The sequence below is a fragment of the Leucoraja erinacea genome, chromosome 19, assembly GCF_028641065.1.
Source record: "Leucoraja erinacea ecotype New England chromosome 19, Leri_hhj_1, whole genome shotgun sequence".
In the NCBI taxonomy this organism is placed as follows: domain Eukaryota; kingdom Metazoa; phylum Chordata; class Chondrichthyes; order Rajiformes; family Rajidae; genus Leucoraja; species Leucoraja erinaceus.
The window spans coordinates 34108926-34127062 of record NC_073395.1 but is presented as its reverse complement, the minus strand read 5'-3'; the positions used below and the strand labels follow the sequence as shown (position 1 = coordinate 34127062).

At 41.8% G+C, this 18137-nt stretch overlaps 1 protein-coding gene across 5 annotated transcripts in view; it reads left to right on the top strand.

The window, feature by feature from the left end:
* The window catches only part of grip1 (glutamate receptor interacting protein 1), a 444119-nt gene that overhangs the window by 415038 nt on the left and 10944 nt on the right, over positions 1-18137 (top strand). For all 5 annotated transcript variants that reach the window (XM_055650804.1, XM_055650801.1, XM_055650802.1 and 2 more), the window contains one exon: positions 14244-14394. In XM_055650804.1, coding sequence (XP_055506779.1) covers positions 14244-14394 — 151 coding nt within the window. The remainder of the gene's footprint in view (positions 1-14243; positions 14395-18137) is intronic.

Sequence of the window (18137 nt, the reverse complement as noted above, 5' to 3'; positions counted from 1 at the left end):
CACCCCTGCCTGCTGCAGCAGTGAAAAGTTCAGAGTGTTCCTGTCTTGCAACTTTGTTTCGAAGTGTGTTGGAAGCTGACATGTAAATGGAGAAGCCAGTTTATTTATTGAATAATGAGGAAGGGTTATTGAGTAATGAGGAAGGGTTATTGAGTAATGAGGAAGGGTTATTGAGTAATGAGGAAGGGTTAGTTAGCAGTCTTGTTGTACGTGCCCCCTTGGGCAAGAGTGACCATAATTTGGTTGAGTTCTTCATTAGGATGGAGAGTGACATTGTTAATTCAGAAACAATGGTTCTGAACTTAAAGAAAGGTAACTTTGAGGGTATGAGACGTGAATTGGCCAAGATTGACTGGCAATTAATTCTAAAAGGGTTGACGGTGGATATGCAATGGAAGACATTTAAAGACTGCATGGATGAACTACAAAAATTGTTCATCCCAGTTTGGCAAAAGAATAAATCAGGGAAGGTAGTACATCCACGGATAACAAGGGAAATCAGGGATAGTATCAAAGCGAAGGATGATGCGTACAAATTAGCCAGAAAAAGCAGCATACCGGAGGACTGGGAGAAATTCAAAGACCAGCAGAGGAGGACAAAGGGCTTAATTAGGAAAGGAAAAATAGATTATGAAAGAAAACTGGCAGGGAACATAAAAACTGACTGCAAAAGTTTTTATAGATATGTGAAAAGAAAGAGATTAGTTAAAACAAATGTAGGTCCCTTGCAGTCAGAAACAGGTGAGTTGATCATGGGGAACAAGGATATGGCGGACCAATTGAATAACTACTTTGGTTCCGTCTTCACTAAGGAAGACATAAATAAATTGCCGGAAATAGCAGGGGACCACGGGTCAAAGGAGTTGGAGGAATTGAGTGAAATCCAGGTTAGCCGGGAAGTGGTGTTGGGTAAATTGAATGGATTAAAGGCCGATAAATCCCCAGGGCCAGATAGGCTGCATCCCAGAGTACTTAAGGAAGTAGCTCCAGAAATAGTGGATGCATTAGTAATAATCTTTCAAAACTCTTTAGATTCTGGAGTAGTTCCTGAAGATTGGCGGGTAGCAAACGTAACCCCACTTTTTAAGAAGGGAGGGAGAGAGAAAATGGGGAATTACAGACCAGTTAGTCTAACATCAGTAGTGGGGAAACTGCTAGAGTCAGTTATTAAAGATGGGATAGCAGCACATTTGGAAAGTGGTGAAATCATTGGACAAAGTCAGCATGGATTTACGAAAGGTAAATCATGTCTGACGAATCTTATAGAATTTTTCGAGGATGTAACTAGTAGCGTGGATAGGGGAGAACCAGTGGATGTGGTGTATCTGGACTTCCAGAAGGCTTTCGACAAGGTCCCACATAAGAGATTAGTATACAAACTTAAAGCACATGGCATTGGGGGTTCAGTATTAATGTGGATAGAGAACTGGCTGGCAAACAGGAAGCAAAGAGTAGGAGTAAACGGGTCCTTTTCACAATGGCAGGCAGTGACTAGTGGGGTACCGCAAGGCTCAGTACTGGGACCCCAGCTATTTACAATATATATTAATGATCTGGATGAGGGAATTGAAGGCAATATCTCCAAGTTTGCGGATGACACTAAGCTGGGGGGCAGTGTTAGGTGTGAGGAGGATGCTAGGAGACTGCAAGGTGACTTGGATAGGCTGGGTGAGTGGGCAAATGTTTGGCAGATGCAGTATAATGTGGATAAATGTGAGGTTATCCATTTTGGTGGCAAAAACGGGAAAGCAGATCATTATCTAAATGGTGGCCGATTGGGAAAGGGGGAGATACAGTGAGACCTGGGTGTCATGGTACACCAGTCATTGAAGGTAGGCATGCAGGTGCAGCAGGCAGTAAAGAAAGCAAATGGTATGTTGGCTTTCATAGCAAGAGGATTTGAGTACAGGAGCAGGGAGGTTCTACTGCAGTTGTACAGGGTCTTGGTGAGACCACACCTGGAGTATTGCGTGCAGTTTTGGTCTCCAAATCTGAGGAAGGACATTATTGCCATAGAGGGAGTGCAGAGAAGGTTCACCAGACTGATTCCTGGGATGTCAGGACTGTCTTATGAAGAAAGACTGGATAGACTTGGTTTATACTCTCTAGAATTTAGGAGATTGAGAGGGGATCTTATAGAAACTTACAAAATTCTTAAGGGGTTGGACAGGCTAGATGCAGGAAGATTGTTCCCGATGTTAGGGAAGTCCAGGACAAAGGGTCACAGCTTAAGGATAAAGGGGAAATCCTTTAAAACCGAGATGAGAAGAACTTTTTTCACGCAGAGAGTGGTGAATCTCTGGAACTCTCTGCCACAGAGGGTAGTTGAGGCCAGTTCATTGGCTATATTTAAGAGGGAGTTAGATGTGGCCCTTGTGGCTAAGGGGATCAGGGGGTATGGAGAGAAGGCAGGTACGGGATACTGAGTTGGATGATCAGCCATGATCATATTGAATGGCGGTGCAGGCTCGAAGGGCCGAATGGCCTACTCCTGCACCTAATTTCTATGTTTCTATGTTTCTATTTTTGAAATACTTGGGGGTGGGGGGTGGGGTGGAGAAGGATTTGATTAAAAACGTGTACTTCAACACGACGAAATGTAATGAGGAGCGATACTTAGAAAGAAAAGCGAAATTTCTACCGAAATGGAAAAGATCTCGGAGATTGAGCGTCTGGATTGGGCGTGGCAATGAATCAAAGGAAGAAATGCAGCCGGCAGCCGTACATCCAAATTGATCCATTCCGATTGGACATCTGCGAGCATCGGCCATTCCGATTGGACATCTGCGAGTATCGGGCACGAATCAAAAGGCAGAAAGGGATCAGGACGGCAGTCGTACGGATAGCCCCAGAGTTTTATAGATATAAAAGATAGATATCTCTATGTTGTTGGCTTGAAAACTTGTTGGGGTAGGCTGAATGCAACAGCTGCTCTTGTGGTGTTTCTAATTTTGGTATGCTCACATGGATGCTTCAGGGAGAAGATCTTAGCAACTGGGCGGCACTGTGGCATAGCGGTAAAGCTACTGCCTTACAGCGCCAGAGTCCTGGGTTCAATCCTGACTACAGGTGCTTGTCTGTACGGAGAATTGATGCTCACCCCGTGACCTGCGTGGGTTTTCTCTGAGATCTTTGGTTTCCTCCCACACTCCAAAGGTGTACAGATTTGTAGGTTAATTGTCTTGGTGTAAATGTAAAATTGCCATTCAATATGATCATGGCTGATCATCTAAAATCAGTACCCGTTCCTGCTTTTACCCCATATCCCTTGATTCCTTTAGCCCTAAAATCTGGGTTCTGCGGTGAAAATTGCCAGCACCGAATGGCTCGAAGGGCCAAATGGCCTACCCCTGCACCTATTACTTTGTTTCTATTTACTCAGAATGAAATCTGCCCTCTTATTGTCTTCAGTTATTTATTCATAACCTATTTTCAGCTGTGATCTCAAAGGAACACGCTGATTGAATCTTAACTCCAGCCTAGCTCATGGGTGATTCACTGGCTTTATCTAATTGGAGATCATTTTTAATTAAATTCCTGAAAACAAATTGGGTGAAATGATCTATGATCAGATCTGTGCATTCGAGTCAAAAATTCGAAAACTGCAGCTTAAGCAGTGGATACGTTTGCAAAATAAATATTTTTGCAAACCATTTGCAGACCTATAATACCAAATAGATTTCTGTACCTAATTCTGCTCCCATCTTGATCTATGTATCTGTGGCTTCCTGCACCTGTTAACATGACATCATCCATCTGGGTGCATTGCAACCTTCTCAGTTCAATATTCAATTCTAGAACTGCAGCTAGTGTGCTTTAACTGTAAGATTGGCTCGGCTTTTTCTCCGCCCACTAGCATAGACTCTCCTGTTAGACATGGTCTGCAGCCCTGGATTTCCCAACTTTCACATTTCTAGGTCTACGTTCCTTTTCTTTAACTGCCATCAGTTCATTGCTTTTATGAATGGTCACTCCAACTGTCCCTGCTAACACATTGAATAGATTACCTCATTCACCCCATGGCAAAGCTGACCTCATACTGTAGCTAACTCTATCGAAGATATTCTCTTCATCCTGCCTATCGTTGCACCTTTCATCTAGCTACAATGGCCACAAATTACTTGGCCTCCACTGTTGTCTGTGCCAATGAATTCCACAGATTCATCAGCTTCTGGCTAAAGTAATACCTGCTCATCTCCACTCTAAAGATATGTTCTTTTATTCTGAGCCTGTGCCCTCTGGTCCTAGACTCCCCCACTACTGGAAACATCCTTTCCACATCCACTCCATCTTGGCCTTTCATTAGGTTTCAATGGTAAGCTGTGCACTCACTTCTGCCCCCTGACTCTTGAATTTCTGCCACATTGCTGGTTGAATTCTATCATATTATGCCTACTAGCTTCTTCATCTCAAGGTGAGGGGGGTAGGATTTAATAGGAACCTGAGGGGAAACCTCTTCACAGACAGTGGTGGGTGTATGGAATAAGCTGCCAGAAGAGGTAGTTGAGGCAGGCACTGATACAGTACTTGAGGGGTTGGACAGGCTAGATGCAGGAAGATTGTTCCCGATGTTGGGGAAGTCCAGGACAAGGGGTCACAGCTTAAGGATAAGGGGGAAATCCTTTAGAACCGAGATGAGAAGAACTTTTTTCACACAGAGAGTGATAAATCTCTGGAACTCTCTGCCACAGAGGGTAGTTGAGGCCAGTTCATTGGCTATATTTAAGAGGGAGTTAGATGTGGCCCTTGTGGCTAAGGGGATCAGGGGGTATGGAGAGAAGGCAGGTACGGGATACTGAGTTGGATGATCAGCCATGATCATATTGAATGGCGGTGCAGGCTCGAAGGGCCGAATGGCCTACTCCTGCACCTAATTTCTATGTTTCTATGTTTTAAAGACACTTAGACAGGTATATGGATAGGAAAGGTTGAGAGGAATATGGGGCAAATTGGACTGGCTAAGATGGAGCATCTTAGTTGGCATGAAAGCGTTGGGCCGAAGGGCCTGTTTCCGTGATGTATGGCTCAATTACTTCAATATTCCTTCTTGCGTGATGTTACTGTATCTTGCTACAATTGGTGGAATTGTTTTTCTCATATTCCCATCGCAACTCTGGGTCCTGACTTCTACTACTATGAATAGATTGCATCCTCCAAACGTCAGAAAAGTGATTCAATTTGCTTGGTTTTACATCAGCATTAAAATGTGGCTTGTACGCGTAACACAAATATACAAAAATATGTAAACTGTAATTTTTAAACTTGGACACTAATATCAACTGCATAGAAAAGCACTCTTCCGGTCAGATTAGATTGCAGAACCTTCAGAACATCTTCAAAATGGGTGGATTCTGGCCTGATATTGAACTTCGACCTGCCTATAATGAAATGTTACAAGCTCTGAATGCACTTCCTTCCAAAACATCCAATGGTCCAGACCTGAAAGGGTGAGCAATTTTTACACAACCACAGACTGAAACAGTTATAATACATGATTTAGTTGGGAGTTGCACCAAAACAAGGAGGTTTACATTGAAATCCACAGACACATCAAGTCTGTCATCATATTATTGTTGTCAGATGGTGATGATATGCTCTCAGAGCTGCTCCAGTTCATCTTGGTGTACAGCAATATGGCTGCATCTGTCCTATCAATCACTGTTGAACTGTGAAAATAATAGTTTACTGCACATCCTCTTATCATGACAACTCACAACGTCAGGAAATCCTGTTCTTCAGGGTTTTGGTGAGCTCTGCCTATGAATTCTAGCTAATCAATCCTAGGGGATACTTGTGTCAGCCCAACAGATTGTTTGTGTTGCCAGAACCCAAAATATTCACCTGCCCCAGAGGATGAGAAACCATTGTTTTATCCCTTCCTCCTAACCCCATTCTCCTGCCTTCTCCCCATAACCCCTGGCATCCGTATTTAATCAAGAATCCATCTATCTCTGCTTTAACAATATCCATTGACTTGGCAATGTTGCAACCAATCAGTCTATCACAACCAGTAAACAGTCTGCTAATTAATCAAATACTCCTCACCGTTTTCTAAAAGAAGAGTGTGAAGGCACAAAACTAACACTAACATCTTCTCAGTGATTCAAATTTGTGTTTAAAACTGAAGGGTCTCCAGTGTTTATCTCATTGCTGTTACATTGCACAGGGAATAGTTGGCACTTTGTGACATGTTTGGCAATGTGGAAGTGGTCATCCAGTATCTGTTCAGCCCCTGTCCCACTTTCACGACCTAATTGGCGACCTCTGCCGAGTTTGCCCTTGACTCGTACTCGCAGCATGGTCGCCACGAGGTCGTAGGAGGTCTTCGTAACTCTTCCTCATGCTCGTGAGTGGTCTCCGCGTACTCGTGGCCTCAAATAGGTTGCGTTGGTTTTTCCAGCCTGATAAAAAATATTCACGAGTAAAAAAAGGGTCAGCATGGAAAAAATGTATACTTTTTACTCGTAGGTAGGTCATAGTAGGTCGTGATGGCAGTCGTAGGTAGGTGACTGGCCCGAGAAAAAAAAATGCAAACATGACAATTTTATCATGTGATCATTTTCCACTCGTAGATAGTCGTAGTTGGTCTTAGGTGTGGAAGACTGAGGTTGAGGGGGGTCGTAGGAAGTCGTAGACATAGTCATAGGAGGTCATAGACATAGTCGTGGAAGGTCTACAGGAGGTCTTTCACTTCGGCGAGTCGACACGACCTTGACATTTTTTTCCAACTCATATAGGGTCTTCTAAACTCGTGGATTAGGTTGTCCAAGTGGGACAGGCCCTTTAGCCTTCTCTACATTTATGGAACTTAGAACATGAATAGATATGAATCAACACCTTACGAGATGGGAATACATCCCGCCATTGAAATTGTACAGAGAGCTTCGCTAAATTACTGAGAATTAACTGATTTTTGTTTCCAAATACAAGATATTAAACTGGGACTTGAGGTTCCCAGAGTAATCAGTAAGTTATGAAGAGAAGCATTCTGTAAAACATGAACAAAAACACGATTCTAACTCCTCACAAAGCAGGATAGCAATGATGGTGTTGGATGAGTTTTTAATGCTTCAACTCAAATTGTCATTGTCATAAAGTGGGGGTTAAACAGTGGCTATTTACTATTGAATTGCAAAAGTTGACAAAATGAGCAATGGTTATTACTCAGGCTCGCAAATTAGTTAATTGTCGAAACTGCCGGTGTACGATGGTATCGTGTGTGCATGAACATGCATTAGCAGATCTCAGTGGGGTATTAAAGGTGGACTGTGTTCTAAGGGGACACTTCTCGAAATATGAATAATTCAAATATCACTGTACCTTAATTGGTACACGTTACAATAAAAGACCTTTGAAACCTTTGAACTGGAAGATGCAATCTGTATTTTTTGTCAGTGGGATTACTATAAATACTTGATGACATCCAGCTGCATATTAGGCTGCTTGTTTATTCTCCTATTTATTTTTTCATGTCCAGAAAAACAAGGACAAACTTAAGTCCTCCCATGGGGAGCTGCCTCCAGGCATGTGGTATTGAAGGCTCCACATTTACAACTGGTTAAAAAAAAATGTTTCTATAAGGCATACTAATTAATTAGCTTTAGCCCTTTGCCAGGACGTTTCCATTAGTTCCATTTTGACGATTAAAATATTTTCTCAGGGCATATTCCCCACACCATTTGGCAAAGTGACATGAGGCATATCAATTGGAAGTGAAATGAATAAGACAATTGAAAGTGCATTAACAAGGCAGAAATTATCACATCTATCTTCGTGTGAAACTTACTGGAATCTCTGTCATTTAAAGCTTGCACGGAAACTATGAAAAATCTTCTCAAAACTGCTGGCAACAAAATAATTGTTTCATGTGTAAGTACACATGACTCAAGTGAGTTAATTTTCCAGAATTAATTAAACATTAACAAATCCTTGCAGCTTATGATTGATGACATTTTATCAGATATGTAATTGTAACAAGAAACTTTACCGGCCCCAGGTACATCAAAAATTAGAGAAATTCCCATTCAATAAATTAAAATTGAAGCAACAATAATATCTGATTTGATTCAAATGAATTTATAGACAAAGATATATGGACCTGGTTGGCTGGTTGATAGTTATAACCAAGTTACCTCAGGAATCACGAGGTTTTACTTTTCTAGTTGAGCTCAAATTAAATAGTTCCATAAATCAAATGTACGCCCCATAAAAATGACAGGTGCAATGAATGTGGTTGTTTCTTATCTTACAGTGGTTAGTTACCCTCAGGTTATCAGTAATCACATCAATGAGCTATATTCCAAGAACATCAAAATCTACATTAATGTGTCAGTGTCTCAAGTTAAGTGGATCCTATGAAGCTCCATAGTAAACTAGGCTGATTAAACATCTCCAGCGTGATAAAAATAGAGCCAAGCCTCCCAGTTTTATCACAGCCCATCAGCACAGAAGATATAAATGCACGCTATTTAAACAGAAAGCTGCTTGAGCCTAGGTTCATTTAAGATGCAGGGGAGCAGTTACTGTTTAAATATGAGCCAATATTGTGGGAGATGGAGCACATTCACTATTTTGAACTGCTATTTGAACGGAAATACTGATCTGAATTCCATCTCTACCTACTGCCCCATTTGTTTGCTTGTCTGAGAAATGGAATTGCTGAACATAGGCTTGGCCTAACCTTGACAAGGTGTAAACAATCCATCCACTGAAATAGAAACACATGTGATGATACTTCATAAATATGCAGGTATGGTGATGAACAATGTTAACTTAAAAATTAAATTTTATGATTGTGAGTCAATTTTATGAATCTTGAACCTCACAGGATATCTTGATGAGGAAAGCTTGAGTTTTTACATTTTTGTTTTTGATTAATTTCTGGGTTTTTGAGGTATTTGTGGTGCAGAAAATTCAATTAACATTGATCATCACAGCCAATTCCAGTAATTTCAGTCAATCGTGAACATCAACCCTGCGTCTCAAAAGTGCAAATAAATCCAAATACAGGAACAAAAAACTTGTGACATGGTCCTTCACACTCGGCTGATCCAGAAGATTAGATCACATGGAATCCAGGTTGATCTAGCAACGTAAACACAACATTGGCTTGGTGGTGTGAATCAGGAGGTGGGAGTGGAGAATTGTTTATCAGATTGGAAGCTGATAACCGGCAGTGTGCTGCAGGTATCAGTGCTAGCTCCACTGTTGTCCATAATCTATATTAGTGGTTTGGATGAGGGTGTAGTTGGCAAATGACAGCAAAATTGGTGGGTACAGTGGATAACGAGGAAGGCTATTTGATTCCTGCAGGACAAAGATTAAATGGGAAAGTCGGTCAGGGAAAAATAGGTGGAATTTAACTTGAACAAGTGTGAGTGTTGCATTAAATCAGGGCAGGTCTTGCACAGTAAATGGTGGAGCTCTGGAGAGTGTGGTAGAATAGAGGGACTTGGGGAACAAGAACATAGTCCCCTGAAAGTGGTGACAGTAAACAAAGTGATGAAGAAGGTATTTGGCATTTGGCATGCTTACCTTCATTAGTTAGGCCTTAGAGTGCAGGTTGTTGGGACATCGTGTTACAACTGTACAAGATGTTGGGTGAGATCACAGTTGGAAAAGTATGTGCAATTCCGATCACCAAGCTACAAGAAGGACGTCATTAAGCTGGAAAGGGTTGGGAAAAGTTTCACAAGGGTGTTACTGGAACTGGAGGGTTTGAGTTATAAGGAAATATTGCATGGGCTGGGGTGTTTTTCCCAAGAGCTCAGGATGCTGGGTATATGTACAATGTTCAAATGACGTTGAGACAAGTGCAGTTTTAAGGGCCTGTCCCACTTACATGACTTTTCAGCAAACTGTCTGCGACCTTCAAGCTCAGGGGCACTCGCCTGATCGACCGCGAGCTGGATCGACCGTCAGCGCTACACAGACACAGACACAGACACACACACACACATGGCTGGCACAGTGTACGGTAACTATTTTAAAGGAGGAGAAGAGGAGAGAAGGGAGCAGAAAGAGTGGAGACACTTTTAAGAAGCCAGCCAACTTTAATAAGCCAGATACACAGCTGTGAAGTTTAGCGGGCATTTAACATTACTGGTCGGTTTTCCTTGGTTCTGAAAATTCGTGCTTACGTATTTTTTCCCCCAATGAGCCATTTAAAATGCCCGGTCAGCAAAGGAGATTACCTACAGCTACCGCGACTACCTACAACATGGCGACCCCACTACCACTGCATTACAACTTCAAAAGTATCGATTTGCTCCATGCTGACCAGTTTTTACTCGCAGAAAGATTTTCAGCTTGTTGAAAAATTTTCCTCGACCAAACTGAATCTGCGAGTAGTAGCCACTATGCAGGAACTCCTCTGGACCAGGAAGGAGACTTACCAGTGACCACCTACGACCATGTGTCGACCATGCTGCGAGTTTATGGCGAGCGCAGACTCTCCGAAACTCGCCAATAAGATCGCCTTAGTGGGACAGGCCCTTCAGAGAGATGTGAAGCAAACACTGGGAAAGATGACTCACTCGGATAGATGTTTGGTCGGCATGGAGGAATTGGGACAAGTGGGGGCTGTTTCTGTGCTGTATAACTCTAACAAAGTTATGCATTGATTTGAGTTAGATTGTGAAGCTGATCTGTGATTTGAAATCAACTTGTCCTTACTTTAAGGAAATACAAGTGTGGAATTCTTGCCACTTGTGATAAAGGCAGATATTAAAGGCCCTGTCCCACATTCCAGAGTTACTCACAAACTCTCCCGAGTTTTCCCCTTGATTCGAACTCAGGGAATGTCGGGGAATGTCAGTAGCGAGTCCGTAGGAGTCCATAGATGTTTTGTAACGGCTTGTAATGCCAGCCGTAGGAACTCGGGGTATCAGGTAAGTCGGGACGTTTTTTCAACGTTGAAAAATGTCCACAAGGGGGTTGTGATCACAGCTCACTAGAACTTGTAATCCTTGTCCATTTTATGCTATCCGATAAAATGCTTTCAACAAGAGTCATTGGAGACCTGCCACATTTTCTTAGCCTTTTGAGGAAGAGCCATTCGCTTTTTTTTAAACCATATCATTAATGTGGTAGGACCAGGCCAGATTGTTGGTGATATTTACACTGAGGAACCTGAAGCTCTCGATCACCTCCACTTCAGCCACATTGATGCAGACTTGGATGTGTTCCCCACCCCACTTCCTGTAGTCAATAGCTGGCTCCTTCATTTGTGCTGTAGAGGTTGTTGTCTTGACACGATGTTACTAAGCTCTTTATCTCTGTCAATTACTCCAGCTCATCATTGTTTGAGATCCGGCCCAGCTGCAAGCATGTAATTATAATTAGATCTGAATGATCAGTTAGATCGGTCCGAGGAAGAATCCCAACACAAAGTCACCTGTCCATTCCCTCCACAGGTGCTGCCTGACCCACCGGTTTCTGCCACCTCTTTATTTTTTGTAGTTAGAGCAATATTTGGCTGCACAACGTATTGGGATTATAGTAAGTGTTGAGAATTTTCAAGGAGGATCTTTATAGATTGCTGCCTGATGGCAAGGTCAAGGATCCACTTACAGAGTGGAGTGCTGACTCCCAGGTCCACGTTTGGAGATGAGTTTTGTTGGAATTACGATGTTGAAGGCAGAGATGTCGTCAATAAATGAGTGTCTGACACGGGTGTCCTTATAATCCACGTTGTGTAGGGCCAGGAAGATGGTATTTCACCGTAAGCGAATTGCAAAGGCAGTCTGAGGCTGGAGACTATGTGTGCAATGACCAGCCTCTCACAGTATCTCATGAGGTTGCAGGGGCACTAGATGGTAATAATTAAATAATGCTACCTTGCTTTTCTTTGGCACCAGGAAGATAGCGGCCTTCTTAAAGTGTGGGAATCTCGGAATGGAGTAGGGTGAGGTTAAAAATGACTGTCAGTACTGCTGCCAGCTTGTCCATACAGGTTCTGAGGACTAATTCAGTGGCTCCATCCATCTGGACCAGTTGCTTTCCGCAGATTCACTCTCAGGAAGGCCGCAAAGCTGACCCTGGGTGAGGATGCACCTGAGACTGTTGGACAGGTAAAGCCATTGACCTTCTGTTCTGAAGAAGCATAAAAGCAATGAGCTTGTTGAGGAGGGATGCCTTGTTGCCAGCGGTAATGCCTGACTTCACTTTGTAGGTCGTTGTAGCATGCAAGCCATGCTACAATCAATGGGTCTCCGTGTAGTTATTTTTAGACCCTAGCTTGTCCTGAAATTTCTCTTGGCATCCTTGATGGCCTTGTGAAGATTGTTCCTAGATTTCTTGTCGGGGCGGCACTGTGGTGCAACGATAGAGTTGCTGCCTTACTGCACTTGTGGCGCCGGAGACCCGGGTTCGACCCCATCAACAGGAGCCGTCTATACGGAGTGTGTACCTTCTCCTCGTGGCCACGTGGGTTTTGTCAATAATTTCTTTGGTTTCCTCCCACACTCCAGAGACGTACAGGTTTGTATGTTAATTGGTTTGGTGTAAATGTAAAATTGTCCCTCATGTGTGTAGGATAGTGTTAGTGCTAGATCACCGGTCGCTGGTCGGTGCGGACTCGGTGGATCGAAGGGTCTGTTTTCGCGCTGTATCTCTAAACTAAATTGGAAATGCCACAGACTTGGATTTCACTAGAGAGTGAATCTCCTGGTTCATCCTTGGTATCTGGTGGATGAACAATCAAAATCACTTCTTTGGAACGCAGTCCTCCATGCACCGACAGTGTGTGATGGCAGTGACATATTTACTTTGGTTGGCTGCAGACTCCTTGAATATGGACCAATCCACCAACTCAAAGCAGTCATCTGGAAATGAGAAAAGCGATATTTCTTAAACATTGTGCAATGAGTGTTGGAATTTAAACATCATGGTTAATATTTTGGGGAATGATTGCCAAAGTCCACCAGTGTTTACATGTGTTGCAAAATAGGGAAAAAAAATGTTTGTTATTGCACTATGGATTTAACTGACCATGTGCACTTTCACTGCACTTTTCTGCAGTTAAAAACATTTTTGTAGCTCCATCTATGACATGGCTAAATGCAACCCTAAATTCGACATAATTTATGCAAAGAGTAATTTGCAATACATGTGGAAATATTCCTGGAATTACAAGAACAAAACAACCTATTGTAAATGTATTTGTTGCAGGTAATCTTCCTTTTTTCAATGATTTATTAGTATTAACAATCAATTAAATCTCTGTTTCCTACATTCCTCTCTCCCACCACAACACACATATGTTAAGTTAATATTAATTAATTTGGTTAAAAGTCTATTCGTTAAAACACACACCCATTTAATGTTAAACATCACTGTTTAAAGAACCTGAGATTAGTTTAGAGGAGACTAATTTTTCTAGAATTGTGTGAACCATGTGATGTGTTTTGACTGATTAACTCCCCACCCAGGTAGTCGTTTCAGCGCTTTCCTGTCATTATGGACACTTTCTTCCTTTGTGGATAAATGGTAACAATTTTTTTTCTGCATAATGATCACTTGTAATCTGATTACTGCCAACCAAAAGGCAGTCATAACTAAAAATGTGCAGATGTACCATAATCCTACCATGTACATATATTGGGTTGGAATGTGACATTCACATTTGCAAATTTAAATAGGTTATTGTAACTTCACACAATGTGCATCCCAGCAGCCAAAAGGTAACAAACACATCCTTCTGCTTCATTGTAGATAGATGATGTGACTACAGTAAAATGTTGGGGAAATAGTGCTGCTGTCATGATTTTACTAGACTTCAAAATATTAAATAATCTGAATGATGCTTGCAATGAATATGCAAATCTAATAGTTTTCACCTTGTAAAGGGATGTCGAATCATGCTTTGTGACTGTTATAGCAGCTGATTTCTAAAATAAAATGATCATCTCTGCACTTGGCAGGTTATGTCAGTAATTAAATTAGACTGCTCGGCAGAGTAAATAAACTGCAAGCGGTGGTGTGGACCAGACTGCTGTTGTTGCTGCTGCAAAATTCCGTTTACTAATCCATAGATATGTTGGCCTATTTGTGAATTTCCTTGTGATACTAGTCTCTATCTGTAATATTAAGATTAAATATTACACCGTGCCATTGTTTCTTACCTTCCCGGTTGTTTCTGTTCACAGAATTCCACTAATTGTATCAACAGGGTTTTAATCATTTGCTAAATATTCACAGATTGTGTTTCTGAAACTCTTCAACACCCTATATTTTCTCTTCAGTTCCTTCTGGATATCAAGCATCTGGCTATAGCCTTCATGCACATGAATGGAGAAGTGCTAAACTAACATATCCACCCGCCCACAGGCACATTAACCTTTATCATGATGTGGCACTGAGTGACGATGAATGGGATAGACCCGCCACCAGTGGGTAAGTTGCACTGTTTATTTTTCATGAAATCACTACACGTTGTCTCTCATGCTATATAATTTGGCATCTTCTTACCTGTTGAAATTACCTGTAAAATGAGCAACGTTAATAACAAATAGGAACATATGTTACATTTTCCTATGTTCTAATACCTCAGAAAATGGCATTGTGAATTTAGATGAGCTTTGTTTTGAGCCCTTGCATTGTAAATTAAATTCTGTACTGTTAGTGTGCAAGAAAGAGCACCTCTCTCTAATATTTGTTTTCCTAAATTTCCACTCACCCTGGTTCTCTGAAGGCAGCAAATTAGGAAATTGATGTAGTTCCACAATTATGCAATTCCAGCAGGATTCACAGCTCATGATCAGAACCAGAACCCGGCTGGCTGTCTCTGGGGAGACAGAGGGACGGCATTGCCCTGCCTCTCACAAACTGAATGTAGTGAACCACTTTCCTAACAAGCTGAATTGAGATAACTCTCTGATTATAGCGATTAAATCGGACACTTTCCTAGTTTGCATGCCTGAGTCATCAGAATGTCTGTACTGTGTATAGACAGCAATCTCAATATCGGCTTCATATATCTCAATATCAGATTAGTTTATTGTCATTTCCGCCAGGGTGCCATGAAATTCCTTGTTCACGTTAAGCTCACAAAGTAAACAGTATACAAACAGTAATGATACATACAATGGTGCAAAATCTGCATAGTGCTCTAAATATAAAAGCACAATAATGGAATAACAGAACCCAGATTCAGTTTAAAGTACTCCAGGGATGGAGTGTGAAGGAGGTGATTGGTTCAGGGGGTGGATAACAGTGGAAAAGAAGCTGTACTTAAGTCTGGATACCCAAGCTTTCAATCCCCCATATCCTTCTCTCAAAAGGCAGAAGAGAGAAAAGAGAGTGGCCAGGGTGGCAGACACCCTTGATATTAGCTCCAGTCTCCCTTATGCACCGCACTGTGAAGATACACTAGGCAGAAGGAAATAAAGAGCCTGAGCTGGACTGGCTGTGTTCACTACCTTCTGCAGGTTCAGGCCATCAAGAATAGAGCAGTTGTCATACCAGGCTGTGATGCATCCAGTCAGAATACTTTCAATAATGCATCTGTAGAAGCTTGAGAGAATTCTTGGTGATGTGTTGAATCTTCTCAGACGCCTAAGATAATAAATACGCTGACGTTCCTTGATCACTGCATCAGTGCGAAGGTACTAGATTGGGTAGCTGGTGATAACGAACTTAAAGTCCTGAACATCTCTACAGCTGCTGCTTTTGATGAGGACAGGGATGTGCTCACTTTCTTAAATCAGCAACCAACTCTTCCATCATACTGACCTTAACAGCATGTGCTGACTCTATGATGCTAGGTTTTAAATATTTCCTGTACTTCATCTCATTGGGTTATAGATCCTGTCGACAACAGTGTTGTCATCCGCAAGCTAAAGATCGAGTAAGCGTTGTTTGTGGCAGGGCAGTCGTGGTGTACAGGGAGTAGAGCAAGGGACTGAGTTTATAACCTGAGGAGCACCAGTATTCAGGGGGAGGGTGGAGAAATGGTTTGACCAATACTAACCAACTGAGATCTGCTGATCAAGTAGTTCGGAAGCCAGTTACAGATGGAGATGCCAACGTCCAGACATTTAGGAATGAGTTTATTCGTTATCATGGTGTTGAAAGATGAGTTGTAATCAATAGCATCCTGACATAGGTGTTCATATTGACTAGGTGCTCCAGGGCTGAATACAGTGCAAAAGAGATGGTGTCCTCCATAGACCTGTTGATCCTGTAGGCAAATTGCAAGGGGTCTTGATTGTCTGGAATACTGGTGATAATTGTTCCATTAATGTCTTTCAAAGCATTTCATTATGGTCATTATTTGAACCACTGGTCAAGTAGTCTTTGACACAGGTTACTTTGTTTTTCTTGGAAACTGGAATGATAGAGGTTTTCTAGAAGCAGATAGGGACAGAAGATTGTTCAAAAGGAAGTTGAAGACGAAGACTGACCAGTTGATTGGTGTACGATTTGAGAACCTGTCCAAGGACTTATCTTTGGGCCGGCAGCTTTCCAAGAGTTTATTCTCGAGAAAGCAGATCTGATAGGATGTAGTCCACCAACAAGATGGTAGAGGTGAATTTCGATAGATAAAAGGGACGACATTGCAGAAACTGTATTCCAGGCCAGGATAGCAGAATTGAGCTGATACCATCACATCAGTGTATAACAAAGCATTGACCAAAATATGGGCACTGCCAGCTTTCCCCCTTGTTTGGTGATTCCTTGCAGAGAGGGTAGAGTGTAGTGTATAATCCATGCATGGAGAAATGCTGCGAGAAGCGGTAGGAGTGTAGATACCTTAGACCCTGGTCGGGCCTGAACAGGGAGGCCTGGAAACGGAGCAGGAAGCATGTGGAACAAGCTGATGGCCAAGGTAAGTGCTGAGAAAAGACACGTGGATGTAGTATCGAGTCAGGGTCAGAACATGGTCGAACAGCAGGGGAGCAGCAGGAATGAGAGGGGGAAACAGTGAGTGAGAGTCTCACTGACCTCCCGTCAGAGAGAGGGGGATAACTTTTTCTCAGTAGCCATTCTAAAATGAAGGCACACAAGGACAGTCCTTCCACCATTTAAATGGGATCCCCAATGCACAGCCTCAAGATTCCCAATACAGTCTTGAATGCTCTTTCTCAACTTTAAGTGGTCATAAACCAGTGATTCATAGAAACAGGTGGTGGTTGCATTTTTTCAAGAAAGCTTTGAACACATCTGTGAAGTTTTAGTGTTGGTATATTATTGTCACATGTACTGACATGGGGAAGAATTTTGCTTTATGTGCAGTGCAGGCAAATCATACCATACTTAAGGTACTGCAGGAGAGAAAATAGGGTGCAGAATGCAGTGTTACAACTGCAGAAAAAGAGCAGATTAAAAAATTGCGTAAAGGTCACAACAAAATTTGGAAGATGTGGAATTTTAACATAAAATAATCCAAAATTGCTCATCTTGTGACTCCGTACATTCATGGAGAAAATCTAGTGGCAACAATATGTAAGAGTGTTTATGCAACTTGCATTGTTAGTATCTCTGAGTTTAACCCGATTTTGCTGCCAAATTCTCACATCAACTTGGGTGGAATTATTGCGAGGGCACTAGCAACTAGCAGAAATCTTCATTGATGCATAAATAATAATGTACAATCAAAGCCTGGGCTTTATGCCACATGTTGATGAGCTTCAAAAAGGCTCAACTTAAAGAATGCAGTTTCATTCAATTTTCCAAGACTGGCTCATTGGCAATGTTTCAGATATAACGATATACTGGTATTAAATTATGGCAAATGAGATGTGAAGTAATTAAATAGGAATCATGTCAGGATGGTTAAAATTTTGAGTATAATTTGTATGCCTTAAAGCATCTAGTCTGTCTTTACGAAGAGGGATTAGAGATATATAAAGGGAATAAATAAATAAAGGAAAACCAAAGCAGCAAACAGAACTTATAACTCAACTATTGCTTCATGGTTACTGATCTGCATTTGATGCTACATGAATTTGAGAGTAATGTGTTCATCAACTTCTTAAGCTGCCCCTTGGGGTGAAGAATGACTTGGTTCTGATAGGATTCCACATGTTCTGAGGTGATTAATGAGTCTAATTATACTTTCTGTCCCCTTACATCAACAATGCCCTTAGCCAGCGAGTTTTATTGCCAATTGGATAATAATTGTTGATCATAATCAT